The sequence below is a fragment of the Manis pentadactyla genome, chromosome 5 (genome assembly GCF_030020395.1).
Source record: "Manis pentadactyla isolate mManPen7 chromosome 5, mManPen7.hap1, whole genome shotgun sequence".
NCBI lineage: Eukaryota > Metazoa > Chordata > Mammalia > Pholidota > Manidae > Manis > Manis pentadactyla.
This window is the reverse complement of record NC_080023.1, coordinates 41527402-41545468: the sequence shown is the minus strand read 5'-3', so window position 1 is coordinate 41545468 and position 18067 is coordinate 41527402. Positions and strand designations below refer to the sequence as shown.

At 40.6% G+C, this 18067-nt stretch overlaps 1 protein-coding gene across 1 annotated transcript in view; it reads right to left on the bottom strand.

Annotated features, from left to right (window-relative positions):
• SPATA18 (spermatogenesis associated 18) overlaps positions 1–18067 on the bottom strand; it is a 38468-nt gene that overhangs the window by 13444 nt on the left and 6957 nt on the right. The window contains exons 2-5 of the mRNA XM_036892540.2: positions 10552–10657; positions 10317–10432; positions 7813–7925; positions 1167–1436 (exon numbers count right to left, since the gene is read on the bottom strand). Of these exons, the coding sequence (XP_036748435.2) occupies positions 1167–1436; positions 7813–7925; positions 10317–10432; positions 10552–10657 (605 nt within the window). The remainder of the gene's footprint in view (positions 1–1166; positions 1437–7812; positions 7926–10316; positions 10433–10551; positions 10658–18067) is intronic.

The window sequence follows — 18067 nt, the reverse complement described above, 5'->3', positions numbered from 1 at the left end:
GATGAACACTGAACAATGAGAAAAGATCTGTGTTCTCTTGTTCAATGGCATTGAGTACTTGCAATCACGTCCTCTCTCCAAAGTCTCAGTATTCACCTATATCATTTTTGCTCTATTTGGGGAGGGGGACTGGGGGTGGGGATGTCCAAGCGAGCTAATACATATGGAAGTCCTGGAGAATTGGAAAGCATAGTTATCAGTGAAATGCCTATTGCTACCAATACAAAGTCACTTATCAGACTAGCTAGCACAAACGAAATGGGTTTTGTAGAAGAAACTGTGGGGCAAATGGTAGTGCATAGTGGACTTGTTGAAGGTAGGGGGTGGGGGTGGGTGAAAGCCCTCATTTACAGTGTTTACCAGTTTCCATGGTGCAACAAATAGCCCTGCCAGGCCAATCTCAAGCTATCCCTGTGACATCACTGAACTCCAAGTTAGGCAGAAATGCACAGAATGGTTCTTGGGAGCCAGAGGTATAAGCTGGCACCGGTGCAACATCGGCAGAATGATTCTAAAAATGAAAGACTAGGGTGACATTTGGGGGAATGGGGACCGGGTGTGGGGTGGCCTTGGTAGCCTGAGTCAGGTCATGATGTGGGACTGGAACAAGTGGGAGAAGGAGGTTAGAACATGGAAAATGCAGACTCAAGGAGAAACATCCTACTTTGTCCTCAGCATTGTCTGTGTGACCTGCCTTAACGTTCTGCCTATTAGTATAAAGGGATTTTTCACAGGAACACTCAGCTACACACTCCATCACGCAGAGATATACAAAGGCAATACCCTAGAGTAAATGACAGTTGGTCATCCCTGGAGAGAGGACTCCTAGGCCTCAGGAAACAGGGCTCTCATATTATGGAACATTCTTTCAACCTGCGTACCCCCTCTTGCCCCTCAAATCTGGTTTCAAGCCAAAGAAGTTTCATTTCACATCTCTCTCAGTATCATTCCTTAAGCTTCAATGTCAGCCCAAAACCTGGCAATCCAGAAGCTGTTTTCTCTCTCTGGAAGGGTGCAGTTAGAGGAAGCAATCCGTTTACAATTCAAAGCTTCCCATATTGCAGGGCTTTAGATTCAGGATGTCATTTTTCTTCCTTTCCTAAGCCAGGCTTTGATCACTAACAAAAGGAATTTAAATGAAAAAAATCTGTGTAAATTTGTCAGACCTTCCTTGGAGTACAGATTTTTCCGCAGACAGAACAGCTATCTCGTCCTTCAGAGTTCGGAGCTGCTTCTCGTAATCGGCTATCATGTCCGCGCTGCGCTGGTCTGCGCCCCGCTTGTCGGCGCTGTTCTCATTCAGGCCCCGCGGCTCCGCTTTCCTCTGCTCTGAGCTCCTAGGCTCCCAACCCCGCTTCTCTGAGCTTCTGTGCTCTGAGCTTCTTTGCTCTGAGTTTCTGTGGCGGGATTCCTCTTGGGCTTGAAGAGATTTAAGCCTGAACAGAAAAAAAAATTTTGTTTTTTTAAGAAGAAAGAAAAGAGAGGGAGGGAGGCGTGGTGAAAAGTAATAGGCAACAATTGGCATACTTAACAGAGGGTACTTGGTATGCCATTATTACAATGGAAAACTGATGGAAATACACAGAAACAAACACAAATTGGCAAAGAGCAGAATTGCCAGGATCAATATGCCATGCCATGTCTGCAGCTGGAAAAAGCCTCCTGAAGAAAGGACACAGTGCAGATCCTCTAATGACAACGGAGTAAGCCTATAGATATACTGACCTATATTGGGCTGATCCCCACCGGGTAAAACTACAAGCGTTTGACCTCCAAAACCTAGTCCAGAAGCTGGTCAAAGTTATAATCTCCTATCCTTATTAGTTCTTTGACTCTCTGAATGGGTAGAATATGGAGGAAAACTAGAAATTAAATAACATCCACAATACTATGTGGAAGTGTGGATCCATAAAAGTAACATATTACAAGAAATAAACAAAGCTTCAGAAATAAAATTGGCATCCTCATAAAGATACAAGAGGCATGGCCATCATAAAACAAGAGCAAAAACCATGAGAAGAGATGTACTGTGATGAGAAGGACAGTGGCGTAAGATAAAATGGTAAGGGGTAAGATTAGGGATGTGGAAGACCTAAAAATGCAAAAGCAGAATTAAAAGCTACACTAGAAATAGTAAAGAACAGAATCTGTGCCATAGAAAATCACTGAGTAATACTATCAGAGAATTTGAGAAGATATATCAAATAGGAAACATGATTAAAATGATGCTGAAGGGGAGACAAAGTGGAAAATAGAACAGTGCTCCAAGCTAAAATGTATGGGTGCTCCTAAAGAAATCATAACAATTGGAACATGTGTGAAGGCAACAGAAAGATATTCATAAATAGATAGATGTATTATATAATACAACTCCCCCTAGCTCTTTTTTGGGGGGAGGGAATTAAAACAGATCAAGGAAGGTATAACCTTAAAGTATCAGTGTTTACTTTCCCCTTCTAGAAATTTACATTTAGAAAATAATATGAAATTTAAACTAAGATTTGCCACAAAATATTACCACAGTGTTACTTTCAGTGTTGAAAATTAGTATCAAAGTAAATATTCAATAGTAGGGAAAAATCCACATGATGGGACTGATGCATCTGTATGGAAGTAAGTTCTGCAGTATTTTTTTCTTAGAAATAGAAAAACAATGTGAAGTCAGAAGATGGGGTCCAACATTGTGTGCTTATATATTATCTTTCAGTCTTAACTCTATTTTTAATGTATGGATTGGAAGAAATATCAAATGAGAACAGTAACTTGTTCTGGAATTATGAGAGTTTCTAGGGTCCTTTATACTCTGTTGTACTTTGAAAATGTCCTAAAACATAGATAATATTTTTATAGTAAGAAAAACATATAAAATATTAATAAAAATATTGCTCTTTGATTATGAGCAGATTTTTCATATTGTAATGGAACACTGAAAAAGCTAAATTCAAAGATTAATCAGAGGCTGCAATAATCCTGTCATTTTTTTCCCTACTGCTTTCTTAGCTTATTTATTTCCTTCTCTGCAGCCAAAAGGTTCTTGGTTTCTTCAAGAGTCTTTGCAGGTCCAGCCAGACTGTAAAAAAAATCAGTAACTAAAGACAGATTTTCCAAAACTGGCAGACTTTCTACATGAAGGCATAGGTTCTCTCAGGAACTTTTGGCATATATAATATTCAACCTAATATCAAATTATAAGACATAAATTCAACCTAATTCAACCTAAGATCAAATTATAAGACATCTGCATTTAATCAAATGATACTGAAAATATTATGGTGCACTTGGAGGCAAAAACATGCTGGCATCCTTTCTCAATGTCAAGCACAAAGAAATTACAGAACTATTACCCCCAAAAGACTACATAATAATTATCAATATTAGCACATAAAGGATAAGGTAACTTGTGCAGTTCCTCCTTATCACCCTCCTAATTCATCTACTCTAAATACACTCATTCCCCAGGTTGTCTCTCTCTATAAAATTTCCATGTTCTGCAATACACTGGTACTCATTCTCATTACTTGGTACTATACAGCTACATATGACTTAATTTTCCCAGACTTCCTAACTATGAAAAAAATTACTTGCCCATCTATGAAGAAAGCACTCCACAATTGTACCTGACTACCAAGTATTTTGTGTCTCCTGCCTCTGACTTCCACCACTTATTAAGCACAATTTTCTTGCGTTTTCAGTATAGCTCAGTCATTGGTAACTTCAAAGCCTCTTCATTGTGGGAAAATCATAATAAATTATACTACTTGTTTAGGTCTATTTAAATTTAAAAAGAACTCGGAGTATGCTGGATAACATTGGATGAAGACAAATGGTGCTCAATTAAGTTACTCTAGCATAGTAAGAGATCATGAGTGGGCAAAGGTTTCTTGACTTCTCTGATCTGACTTCCTTGGAACATCCAGGCTTTTTCATCACACTAGTCCTCAGGCTGAGAGTACAACAGCTATCTAAACTCACACCAGGCCTCTTCCTTCCCTCTAGATGGGAGAAGGGAAATTCAACACTGGGATCCTCCCCTAAAAAGTGAAGCAGACTGAGAAATAACAGGCTTGCAGGATCCCTCTCAAGTCCCCACAGATCCCAGCCACTCAGAAAGACAACACACAAGGTGGTGTGAGCTCCCCAGAACACCATCCCTTCCCTCCTTCTCTATTGAGCCCCCATTCTTCCTACAGGTGCCACTCCAAATGCCAACCCCAACTCTCTCAAGCGAACTTTGCCTCCCCTTTTCCTGAGCTCCTCCAACACTTGGTTCCACATTTATAATTTATAAATTATAATTTATAATTATAAACATACTGTGAACTACTTGAGAGCAAGGAATTTATTCATCTCTTTATTCCCAGCACCTAAAACAATGCCTATCACATAGTAGATTTTGTTAACAGAATAATGAATGAACGAATGAAATGTCTGAAGTCTAAAACAAAGCCAAAGTGGCAACTTCACAATAAGGCTACTAGAAGTTGAAAGGAAACTGCTATGATTTAATTCAAATGTGAATATGCTATAGGTTTTTAAAACCATACATGGGAAAATGAACGTTTTATCGAGAGAAAACTGTAGAAAATTTAAAGAAAATAGACCAAGAAAGGAAAGAGAATATGAAGAGGAATAAAGCAGGTTTTTTTTTCTCTCAAGACATGGCATACACGTGTGAGCACATACATGCGCTAATTAGGTGTCTTGGATGACATACAGAGAGAAGAAAGGGATGTACATGCACCGGGCATTGTTTTAAACAGGTTAACATTTTAGTTATTTATTTTTGTTACAGATTTATTCATTCATTGAGCAAATTATAGTAAATATACTATATGCCAGGCATTATGCTGGGTGCTGGAGATACAACAGTGTCAAAATAGCAATACAAGACAGTAACACTTCGGAGCTTCCAGTCTAGTGGATCATAAATATGCAAACAAATTTTTTTAAGTTCTTAATTGTGGTAGGTGCTATTCTTAGATCACTGCAAAAGAGAATTACAGGAGGGGAGAGGAAAGGCCTTTCAATGTATAGTGCTTATAGACAGACTCTGAGAAAGTCACATTTAAGCTGAGACCTGAAGGATAAGAAAGAGCCAGGCAGGCAAAGAGCCTGGGATGAGATGAGGGTAGAGCCAGACCACACAGGGCTGTGAGAGTCCTGGGAAGGAGCTTAGAATTTCTTTCCAAGTATAAAAGGAGGCTTCCAACAGCTTTTAAACCTCAGGGTGGGGACAGTGAATTTATATGTTTGCTATATAGAAAATGGATTGTAGTTGAGCAAGAATGAAAGCAGGGAAGCGAGTTGGAAGGCAACTGGCTGAGGCGATAGTTACCAGTCTTGAATTATGGCAATGGTAATAGAATAGAAAGAAAGAGACAAGGGTGGGAGATGTTAAGGCGGCAGATTCAACTGGATATTCTAATAAATTGGATATAGGAAATGAGCACAAGTGAGATACACAACCAGAAGCCAAGCATATACTCTAGAGGTCTTCTGTCATCTGGGGTTCACCAGACCTGGGCAGACCTGTCCCCACTAGGTACTGAATTGGGATTTTGTACCTTTGGAACTGAGTCACAACCAAATGGGCCTTCATAAGGCTAGAAATGAGGAACCTCCTTGGTGGGTCACTCATTCCACAAGGTAGCACCTTGGCTTTAAAAATAGGTAGGCAGAGTAAGAGAGGAAGGAAAAAGCTGGCTACCATAGACTGTGGGGAATAGATACCATCATTTGTGAGGCCTTAAGAATAAGAACCACAGGGGATTAAAAACAAAACAAAATACAAAACTAGGAAATCCAAGGTCAAGCTGAACCACCTTTCTGTATGCAAGTTTCAAATTCAGGGGAAGGAGAGAGTAGGGAGTGGATATAGATAGAATGTACACACAAATGAGAAAGTAACAGGGCAAAAAGTATATGAAGGATATATGGATGTTCTTAGTCATTCTTGCAAAGTTTCTGCTTTGAAACTATTTTCAAACAAAAAGTTAAAAAAAAAAAGCATGCAGTCATGGTTTCTTGGTCCATGGTGCCGCTTTGGGGTAATTACAGAGCCATAGTGACTAGAAAGAAAAGTAGAAATCCCTACTGGAGCTGATAGAAGTCAAGAACCAACAAAGTCTCAAAGTCCTGCCTTACAGGTAGAGGTAAGTGGAGGTCAGCAGCAGTTGCCAGCGAATGCCCCTAACTACACAAGCCACAAATCAGCACCCATCAGCCCAATATTCTAGTATCTGGAAGGAACAAGAACCCAGAGAGCGGTGCCAGACCAAAAGCTCCTTTCCTCTAGCCCCAGAGGAGCATGTATGCATCCCTCTACCCCTAGATGTCAGTCTAAGGAAGGAGGGCGGCAAAGGAGACCCTGAAGAGGGCAAAAACAGCCCCCAACAGAAATCTGACCTTGGAATTAACTGCATATCTACAAAAAAAATGGAGTGCAGTAAACCAGGAAAGTGGACAATTGAAGGATCCTCCTCACCCCACTCTAAATCAGGAGATATCAGTTGAAATAAGTTGTAGAAAATCAAAGGAACTGTGCTTGTTGCACATTATGTTTGTAAATTTGGACTGCTGCAGCTATAAAACTGCTCATGGAGGATGATTCCAATTGGAAAAATGAATGAGGGTGTGCAGAGGCAATCATGTGTGTGTGTGTGTGCAAGCCCACACAAAGAAAAATGTCTGGAATAAAATAGACCAAAATGTTAACAGGATAAGAGAACAGGTGATTGTCATCTTTATACTTGTATTTGTTATATGCATTTTGAGAAGGACATTTGTATTACTTTTACAATCAGGCAAAACTGAATTAGTAGAGATGATTTTCTTGGAAGAAAACTTCACGAGAAAATGAGACAGCATGCCACACCGTATTGCATTACAAGCTTTAACTAGTTAACACAGGAATCCCTTGCTGTTCCGTACATGTCAGCAGTGAAGCAATGTGGTGGATGGAGAAACACCTTATTGATGGATTTTTTTTTTTTTTTTTGCTAGGTGTGTTGAAGGCAGTGCCCTACATATTTGTTTATCTTTCTCAAGTACAGATGCAAAGTTTGGAATTTCCTTTGCAGTGATTCAATGAGCATGCTATTCTGGCTTTGCACAGAGCATACATCTGACATCTGTTGCTGCCTGGCATTGCTTAGCATTTAAAAAATACATTTTATATCTAGTAGTTATCCCAAAATCTTGAATTGTTCATTCTTTGGAGAGTCTGACTCTCTCAGTCAGGTATATTTACTCCCCTAAATGAGCACAACTGACATAGATGCAGCCTGCTACACCCTTTTCTCTTTCTCCTAATTTTTCCCTTTAGTTGATCTTTTGCCCTCTTTAACCCTTCTTCTGCATCTTATTTTCCTCCAAAAAGTAATATTTTCATGAAATGATCACCCTGTTTAGAAATGTGAGCTGATAGTGGGCTTATGGAGAAGAATAGAGCCCAGGGGACCAGGTCTTAGAGATCATAATATAATAAATATAAATAATATAAATAATTTTATATGCAATATGTATCTATATTTTATATGCAATCATTTATATATAATATGATATGATATGATATGATATAATAAATAAATATAATATAATTAATATAATATAACATAACATAACACAACACAATATAATATAATATATCCTGTCCCCAAATTTAAAGGCATTGACTCCCAACTCACACACATACCCTCTAACTGTTGTCAAATGTCTACATTTTACATGAGTCACTATTTTCCTTCCAAACTTAAAAATTAAATTAAGAGCAAACAATTCTTTTTGGGAAAAGATAACTTGCATTCCTCTTACTCGTCTTGAACCTGGTTCAGTTGATTTCGAGTTGAGTTCAAGTCTGAGTCCACTTGAAGCATGTCCCAATTCCGAATACCAGACTCTTTCTGTTTCTCCTTATCAAATGTGTCCTGGCATAATACACAAATACAAAAATAGTCTGAGTATGTGAAACAACATGGGTGGTTTGCAAAAACATTATGTTGAGCAAAAGAAGTCAGCACAAAGGAGCACATAATGTATGACCCCATTTATAGAAAGTTTCAGTGCAGACAAAATTAATCTGGAATGATAAAAATCAGAAAAGGAGTTGCCCTGGAGGTGTAAGGAGGTAACTGGGAAGTAGCACAGGGGGATGCTCTGGGGTAAGGGGAAGGTTTTATATCTTAATAGAGTGTGAGTTACATAGATATGTGCATTTGCTAAAATTCACCAATCTATGGATTTCACTGTAGGGATATTATACCTTAATTTCTAAAAAAAAGAGACATTAAAATGTCATCCTATATCTCTATACTCAGAATCTAACACCCACAAGGGATAAAAAAAATCCAAGAAATGTATGAAAATCTCCAGGAAAAAAATTTGCTTAATGACACCTGACTTTTGTGGGATACTCACCATACATCTGTTGTTTCTGCAAACTTATCACATTTAATTCTCCAAGTAACCCTATTTAGGTCAGCAAAAGCCTTGTCCCCATTCAGCAAATGAGGAAACTGGACCATAAAAAGTTAGACAATCTACTCAGGACCATGAAAGAGGAACTAGAATTTTGTCCAGTGATCTCCAAGCAGGAATCCTTCATCCACCTCCCCAAGGCCCTAATACTTAAAACAAACAACCTGCTCTAAATGTTTTAAGTTTAGAAGGGAATTGATGATGAAAATCCATATAAACATTTAAAATCAGGATTACTAGTGATTCTATAGCATCTTACTACACTGATGGACAGTGACTGTAATGGGGTATGTGATGGGTACTTGATATTAGGGGGAGTCTAGTAACCATAATATTGCTCAAGTAATTTTACATTAATAATAGCAAAATAAAAAAAAATTTTTTAAGACCAAAAAAAAAAAAATCAGGGTTGCTAACAGTTTGCTTGCCCAGACATAATGATGCCAATGCCTTAAGCAGGGTCTATGCTCTTTCCAGTCTGGTCTTCAACTGTTCAAAAACTGACACTGTCCCATGGAAACCATCCACCAACCACAAATTATGATACTCTTTGTCAGTCTACTAGAGTAAAGTTTTCTTCTCTTGAAGTTTCCAATGCCCCATCTAATGATCTCTGTCTTTTTTGAGCCCCCATGATACCCTTAATGTCTGGGTGACTAATTTGTCATTTTAAAGTGATTATTTAATGCCTAGTGTAAGTCAAGCAATGTCCCAGATGTAGACCATCACCAGGCCCTTTTTTTCTGAAAGAATTTTTTTTATTGAAGTATCGTTGATATAAATCTTATGTTAGTTTCAAATGTACAACACAGTAGTTCAACAGTTACCCATATGAATAAATCCTCACCCCCTCTAGTGCAGTTACTGTCTATAAATGTAGAAAGATGTTGCAGAACCCTTGACTGTATTTTCCAGGCTGTACTACCATCCCTGTGACCAACTTATATTGTGATTGCAAATTATTGTGTCCCTTTATACCTCTCATCCTCCCCACAACCCTCTCCAACCCCTCCCCCTTGGTAGCCACTAGTTACTTCTCAGTGTCTACGAGTGTATTGCTGTTTTTTCCCTTCTGTTTTGCTTTGTTTTTATATTCCACAAATAAGTGAAATCATATGGTATTTGTCTTTCTCCTCCTGGCTTATTTCACTGAGCATAATACCCTCTAGATCCATCTGTGTTGCAAATGGCAGGATTTCTTTTCTTTTTATGGCTGAATAATATTCCATTGTGTACCTGTACCACATCTTCTTTATCCGCTCATCTACTGATGGACACTTAGGTTGCTTCCATATCTTGGCTATTGTAAATAATGTGGCAATAAACTTAGGGGTGCATATTTCTTTTCAAATCAGGGATTTTGTTTTCTTCAGGTAAATTCCTAGAAGTGGAATTACTAGTTCAAATTGTATTTCCATTTTTAGCTTTTTGAGGAACCTCCATATTGCTTTCACAGCAATTGTACCAGTTTACATTCCCACCAACAGTGTAGGAGGGTTCCCATTTCTCCACACCCTCGCTAACACTTGTCATTTCTTGTCTTTTGGATAGTGCACCAAGCCCTCTTTATAGCTAAGGAAGCAGAGGCTCACTGATTTGCCTGAAGTCACATCACCAGCAAGCAGGCAAAGCTGAGATCCGAGTGCAGGCCTGTCTTAAGAGAAGACCAAATCCATGTGCCACATACTGTTGTAAACAGAAACTCATCTTTCAGACCTGTGTCCCAGTTCCCTAAGTAGAGTTATGCCCCTCACTAGGCAAAAACCATATCTTATATATGTTTGATTTCCCAGACACTTTAAGCCCATGAAAAGTCAAGGGTGATCCTTTAGCATCCCTACCTGTAGAGATGGGACCTTGCTGTCAACAGGTTTTCCCAGGGAAGCAGCAGTAAAGGAGGCCTCCAACCAAGGCAAAAGGCGTGATTTGATTATTTCCACACCTTCATTATGTCCTCCTAAAAGAATCCAGAAATCAGGTCAATGAGGGAAATCCAGCCATACCAACTCAATCAGAGAGTGCAAAGAAAAGCTAAAAGAAGGGAGAGCTGGATGGGACAGAACTGGCCACCCTCACCTTCTTGGGCTGCTGTAGTGAGGATCCTAAAGAGTTGTCCCTGCACTTTGGCAACTTGTTCAATGAGTTCGAGGCAATGATTTAGATTCTGATCACATGAGTTCATCTGCAAAGCCAAAACAGTAAACATTAGTGCCAGCCCTTCACTCTGGGACACACTGCATGTAGACAAGGGCTTCCAGTTCACAAGGCGGCCTGGCTCTGGCATGATCCCTGGGTGGAGGCTGCTGTGTGCTCACCAAAACATATTACCCTGTGCTCCTGGCACATAGCTCAACTGTTTTCCCCAGCTTCCTTAGCAGTTGTGCTGTCATGTAACTGAGGTGGGGTCAATGGGATGGGAAGTGATGTGTGCCACTTCAAGATGTGACCGAGAGGAAAACCTCTTGAGTGATTTGCTTCTTTCTCTCTCTCCACATCTGACATCCAAATGCCAGCAGAGGTCCCCAAAGGCATAAAGGATGGCAGAGCCACAAGATTTGGAAGGCTGTTAATTAAACACTTGCAATGACTGAGACTTGGTGGGTATCTAAAGAGCAGTAACTTGACTCCCTACTCAACAGACCACTGAAAAAAATCTTCTTAAAAAGTAAAGAGAACTTCTGTAACACAACACAAATCACTGCTTCCAAATTTACTTACTTTATTGGTTCTTGTCCTTTACTTAAGTCCAATATGTGCATAAAGAACACTACTTGTTAGCAGTAAGAAGTTATCAGTGGGTTGAGGATACAGTGAAGACACAGACAGATAAGATGGCCTAAGCCATTTGGCAAATGAACACTAGTAAAAGAGAGAGAGGAAGCAAAATTTGCCTACTGTAGAATAATAAGTCTTATTAGAGGGTGAGCCCAAGGTCTGCTCAGGAACCCCTTCTCTTGGAATGTCAGGGAAGAGTTATTAGAGGAAATGAAATCTAGGTGAGGGAAAATTAGGCAGACTAAGAGAAAAGGGTGGTTTGAGGGTTGTAGAACATTTTAAGCAATAAGAACATGACACAAAACCAAGAGTAAGCTTTTAGACTATCTGCTTCTGTCATCTCTGGTGAACTTTTATGGTTATCTCATTAGCCAAACCACTAATTGATTCTAATACTAAAGGAACACAACTGCAAGCAACAAGCACAATAGTGTGAGTATAAAAAAATGCATCGAGTTCTGATGGACAGTGACTGTAATGGGGTATGTGGTGGGGACTTGATAATAGAGGGAGTCTAGTAACCATAATGTTGCTCATGTAATTGTACATTAATGATACCAAAATAAAAAAAAAATGCATGGAGTTATATGTCACCTCCAGCCATAATAGGACACTAGCAGCAGGTACCTCCTAGGTACTAGGAATCTCCAGACAGAAAGCAGGGCACAAGAACGATAGAAGGTAGAGGAAGAGGAAGAGTTCAGATGACCTCTAGGCAAAAGTTTGTAAGTAAAATGCATATGTGTCAACAAGGGCAATGGTTCAAACAGGCAGTAAGCTCTTGAGGCAGAGGCTCTGCCCGGCCTGTTCACTATTGTATTCCCAGCCCTTCATTCTATAGTTTTTATATAGTCAAAGCCAACATGTACTGAATAGATGAATGAAAATGAGATGATGCACTCACCTTGTATTTACTACATACCTCCTGTGTACCTGCACTATTAATGCTTTATGTATTATACATAAAAGAGGTTAAATAACTTGTTCAGGGTTACTTGGCTAGTAAGATGTCAGAATTGAGATTGGAACCTGAGCAGCCTGGTTCCAGAGCTTACATTCTTAACTACTATACTGTGCTGACTTTTGCATCATTAGTAGTGCTGGGAGTAGAGGGAGGACTGGACAATATGGCCGAGTGAATGGGGAGGGCAGTCAGGAAGGGCCTCTTTGAAGAGGAGACCCTGAGTGAAGTCCAGGATGCAGGGCACCAGATAAAGACCATGCCAGGCTGTTGGGAAGAGCAAGGGCACAGGCCCCACAGTGGGGGCAGGAATGTGTTTGGCAACCCTGAAAACCAAGAGTAGGTGCATGTGGCAGAAGCAGAGAAGGTCAGATCCTGGAAGGCCTTGCAGGCTTGACAAGGCATTTGGATGGAAGGAACTCACCATAGCCTAGGTGGGGCGCTGGGTGAGTAGTCCCTGCTGCCAAACAGTGTTGTAGAGCTTATTTATTTCTCTGTCCCATTCTTCTATCCCCTTTTCCCCAAAAGACTGTAAGTTCTTTTAAAATATTACTCTTTCTCCTGTTTGTATCAGTTGCCACTAGTATCCATGATAATGAAGCGCCCCACAATATTTGATGGGTGAATGAATGAATGAGTGACCTTCCAGCATGATACTAACATGATATTGAACCTTGGAACCCACAGCCTGAACAGTACCTCCATTCCTTCCTCATTGAACCAGCAGCTCCTCACCCATGCCACTTTACCCCTGCACATGACAGAGTGAACTTCGATTACTCACAGCCTTTTGCCCTCTGGCTAGCTCAGGTCATATGCTAACTGGACAGAACATGGGCTTGGAAGTCAAGCAGACCTGAGTAGCTCAGCTCTGCCACTTGCCACAGTTCTGTAACCTGTATAGATCACAGCTGACTTAACTTCTCTTTCTCTCCAGGAAAATAGGAGTGAATAATGCCCTGCAGAGTATTAGAAGAGTTAAATCAAAATAATGCATACCAGTACCTCAGCGACAGAAGGCATTCGGCAATTGGAACCCATAAGGTGATATGAGGTACAGAAAAAAGCAGTGGGCTTGGGAATAAGGCAGATCTTAGCTCAAATCTGTTCTCCACTTATTAGCTGCATTCCCTTAGAAAAGACACTTTAAGTATGAGCCTCTGTTTACTCGTATTTAGGAGGTGGTTGGTCTCATTAGCTAATTTAGGTGCAGAGTAGAGGACGTACATAATAATTAGAAATATTATTGTAGGATTATTCCTATGTGCTCCTATATCTTGCCCAGTGCCTAGTACAAAGTAGGTGCCCAGAGGACTGCTTGTTAAATGAGTTTGTACACACAACTTAAATAACTGAAGAGAATATACTATGCCAGACAGTTCCTGTTCCCAAGATACGTTGCAACACCCTGCAACTTCTAACACAAAACATTGCACAAGGTGCTCGAGCTGCAACGGGGTCAAGTGATTCTACCAATTACACAAGATTAATAGAGCGAAGATATGAGCTAAGTATATTGTCTCTAACTGCAAAGCATAGACTCCCAAAGCTCATTCATTCATAAATGATTGAGCTCCTATTGTTCTTGAGGTCTTGGGTTGAGAGCTCAGGAAACAAAGGCACAATTTTTAAAAATATAAGAAGTTGCCTACTGTCAATGAGACCAGCTGGGAAGTGGGGTGGACACAGGGAATAAATAATTACTCTAAAGTTTATTAAGTGCTCTAGATGGATAGGAAGCTAGAGACGGAGCATGAATTGCTCTGGTGAGCTGCGGAGGGTAAGGGTTTAGGCATTCTAAGGGAAGGCTAGCAGGCAGCAAGGCAAGAAGCACAGGCATGCTACATGGAAAGTGGGATACAGGGTCCAGAGACTTCATTCACCACACAGAGAGTTTGGGGCCTTATCCCATCATTGCAAGATAAAACAAAGCAAGTAGAAGAGGGCGGGTATGACATGCTCAGAGTTGTTTGCCTTTTACAAAAATCACTCTAGCAGAAACAGATCAGCTGGAATTTGGATTAGAGAGCAGGTCTGGCAGGAAGGTAGGCTGAGAGATGCCGAGGGCTGTGGAGATGCCGAGATCCCTTCAGTGTTTCCCAGTGCCAAATCACATCTGTGCCAGCCAAGGTCCCACTGATTCAGGCACTACCAAGGAGGAAGTCAGAAAGTTTGGAAACAGGTGAGAGGGATAATGCTGTTTTCAGATGGGCACCTACTATATGCAGGCAGGCACTGTGCTAAGAAGTTTAAATACACCATTTTATCTAAACCTCAAAACATCCCTCCAAACTGGATACCATCCATTATCCCAAATTCACCAATAAGGAGAACAAAGATCTCAAGTAATTTGGAAGAGAAGGAAGCAAAACCCATTCCTGCAGCCTGTTGACACTGGAGCTAAGCTCTCCAGTATGATACTTTACCAAAAGCATTTAGAAAATAATCTGGTTCTCAGAGGAGAAGTGGGAGTTGAAGATGCAGCTTTGGAAACCTTCAGCAGGAGCAGCAAGTGGAAGCCTTACGCACAGATGAGATCGCCAGGGGGGAGTACAGAGTAGGGAGAGGCAGGCAGGGCAGAGGGCAATTTTGCTATTTCAGAAGTGGACTTAGGAAGAAGGGGCCAGTGAGTGAAAAACAAAACAAGAACAGTTAGAAATAAGAGGACAAAAGATGAAGAACCAGGAAGCCAAAGAAAGAGATGGTTTATTTTCTGCTTCCCTCATGCATTTATGCTGTTAACACATCTTTATGGAAGGGGCTACTGTGTGTTGGATGCTAAGCATTCAGTCTCTTGCCTTCAAGGAGTTTTATGGTCTAAAATAAATAGGTAAACATGTAAATAAATGCAACACCAGGGACTACTTGCTATAACAAAGTAGGTACAGATTTCAAGGTGAGGCCCAAAGGAGGAAGTGGGAAGGAGCCAAGAGGATTCAAGAAAGCCTCCAGCTTGGGAGCACTGTGGGCTCCCGCTCCATGAAATTCTAACGCTCTACTGTAGGGTCTGAGCACTGCAATTTTTTAAAAGCTTTCTAGATGGTTTTTATGTGCAACCGAGATTGAGAACCACAGTATTAGCAGATAATAAGTTCAATTTAATGAGTCTCAACCAAAACCTCCTAAAAAAAAATTAATGAAACAGAAAATAGAGTATATCACAATTACTAAAGGTAAACCTTTTTGTGAAAGCTTTTCTTCAGTGATATATGCACAAGGGTGTATGTGTGCTATGTTGTGATGTAAAATACATTGACTTGTGTGGTAAGTTTTCAAAACACTGCCCTAAGGTACAGCACTTTGCCCATTCTGAGAATCACTGGTATGGGCAAAAACAATCCCACAAACATCTGGGTAAAAACTGGATGGGAGGTGGGCATGGAGGAAGGTAGGGAGGTCAACAGGAATGTGCCACATTACAGGTGTAGAACTTAAACTTCAAACTAATTCTATAGGTTACATGCAGATAGGATAGCAAGAGTTTGGAGAATAAGAAGGAGAATATTCAGGAATATAACCAGTAGCATTATTAACATAAAGAAAGTGTCCTCTTAAAGCTACCAACCCTTGTACAACAGAGATGGGCTACTACTCCTTTTGTAACCATGATGGCTATTAAAAGACTGAGTTCTGTCAGGGGCAGAATTGTCTGGACAGAAGTTTCTGTGCCTGTGAAACTTGTCCCCATAGCTGCAACAAAGTTCACCTGAGATCTTCCCTAACCGTGCCCCAGAAGCTGGTTTCCCCACACTTACAAGAATGATGGGAGCTTGAATAAGGGTCATAGTAGCTAAAGGAGGGAAGCGGGAGACATATGGGAGATATTTAAAGGCAGAATCCCCAGGGTTTGATGAGCCCATCTGTGAGGTATGATGGAGAAGGTGGCGGCCCAGGTTTCTGAGTTGGGCCACAGTGGGCATTGTGATTCGATTGCCCAGCCAGAGGCCAGAGGCAGAGCACCAGCAAGACTGGAGAGAGGATGCCTAGTCCTGTTTGGTTCATGTGGCTTAGAGGACATGGAGCATCTACATGGAACTGCCTGGAAGGCAGGTGGCTACCCAGGTCAGGAGGTCTGGAGGAAGGACCAAGCTGGAGATAGATTTAGGACTCCCTAGCATCTAGGAAATAGCAGAAGCCATAAAATCTGGCAAGATGTGTCAACTGCTGCCGAGAAATCAAGGAGATAAGGAATAGGAGGAAAGGAACTGGACTTGGCTGACATCAGGCAGCTCCAGGGACTGTTAAGAGTAATTATAGCATAATGGTGTGGCAGTACTTGATTTATTTCCATATTGCGCTGGGTTGGGGGACAAATGGGAGTTGAAGAAGCAAAAGCAACAAGCACAGATTACTCTTTCAAGAGGTTTCATGGTATGGGGAAGGAGATCAGCAGGGTGGGGGCTTTGTTCCCGTCCCTTCAATGCCACCACTCTCTTGCCCAAACAAAAGCTCCTACTAATGTCGAGCCTAAATGTTGCCTAATTTCCAAGGTCCTTCATAATATGCCTCACATGACTTGTCCAGCCTTACCTCGCCCTGGTGCCCCTCCAGCCACTATCCTGCTTTGCCTGTACACCCGTTACGCGTGCACCAGAATGACCATCAGTCCTTGGATCCCTTTCTCTTCCTTCACTTCTGACCGTACTAACATTTCCCCTCATGCCAGCCCAGTCACCTAAGCCTCTCATATCTGGTTCTCTCATATCTACTATTCTATTCCTAACCTTGAATCACCTCCACAACATGAGAAAGAAAATTTTTTATCCCTGAATTAATAAAATTTATCACTAAATATTTTTCATCAGTTTGTAAACTTCAGTTTAAAAAGCTGTATCAATCTCTCCATTTCAACACAAAATAGTCACTTCCACTTTAAGAAAATGCAGTCTCACACACACAAAATATACTTCATATACATTACATAGGAATTAGTAATACAAAGGAATTCATCACACTATTCCTTAAAAGTATTGATGCTATTACAACATTAAATGATTTACCTGGATTTTTTTTAAAGAACTTTTTATTCATTTTATATACAACAAGAATACCATTCTGAGCCTGTCAGAGAATTTATAGACGAGTGAGGAAAAGAAATGATCAGCAAGTAGGTAGGTGGAGTCTAGTCTAAGGGGCAGTATTTTGCAGCTCCTTGCAGCTGGCCATGGAAATTTGCAAATGGAAGACAAAAGCCCTAATTTCTACCTTCTTTTCTTCCACTGTCCAGGGTATGTATGCTGGAGAAGGGCGGGAAAGTATGGCAGGAAACAGACACTGCAGACACAGGGAACATTCTCACTCCTTGCCTTCCTCTGCAGGAGACAAGAGAATGGACTTGGCAAGCCAAAGACCTAGTCTCAAGTCCAGGTTCCACCCTTTCTAATGGAGGGATCTTGGGCAGGTTAGCTGCCCTCCTTAGGTTTGGTTTTCTCATCTGTAAGATGTGGAAAATAAAACCTGCTATTGCAAAGGTTCTTGTAAAGTTTAAAGGCATTAATGCATGAAGAGTGCTTTGAAAGCTTTCAGGGTTTCTTTATATGCTGGTTATAACAGGCGGTGACCACTCTTCCAGGGAAGTGGCAGTCCATATGTGGGCAGCCTTTCAAGTAGCTCTGTTCCCCAAACCAACCCTCTGTTCTACATCATGGCTGCCTTTGCCACAACATCACCACCTCCACAAGATTTTAAAACCAAAATACTGAATTTTAGATAAAGAAAAAGTAGGCTTACATTGGCCCCAACAATTTAGCAAAAGCTTTTACTTAGGTTTCTCCACTGGATTTTAGTGTCTTGACATTTAGTTAATATTCCTATTGGATTTCTATTGTTATTTATTCTTCTTAAATATGAAACAAT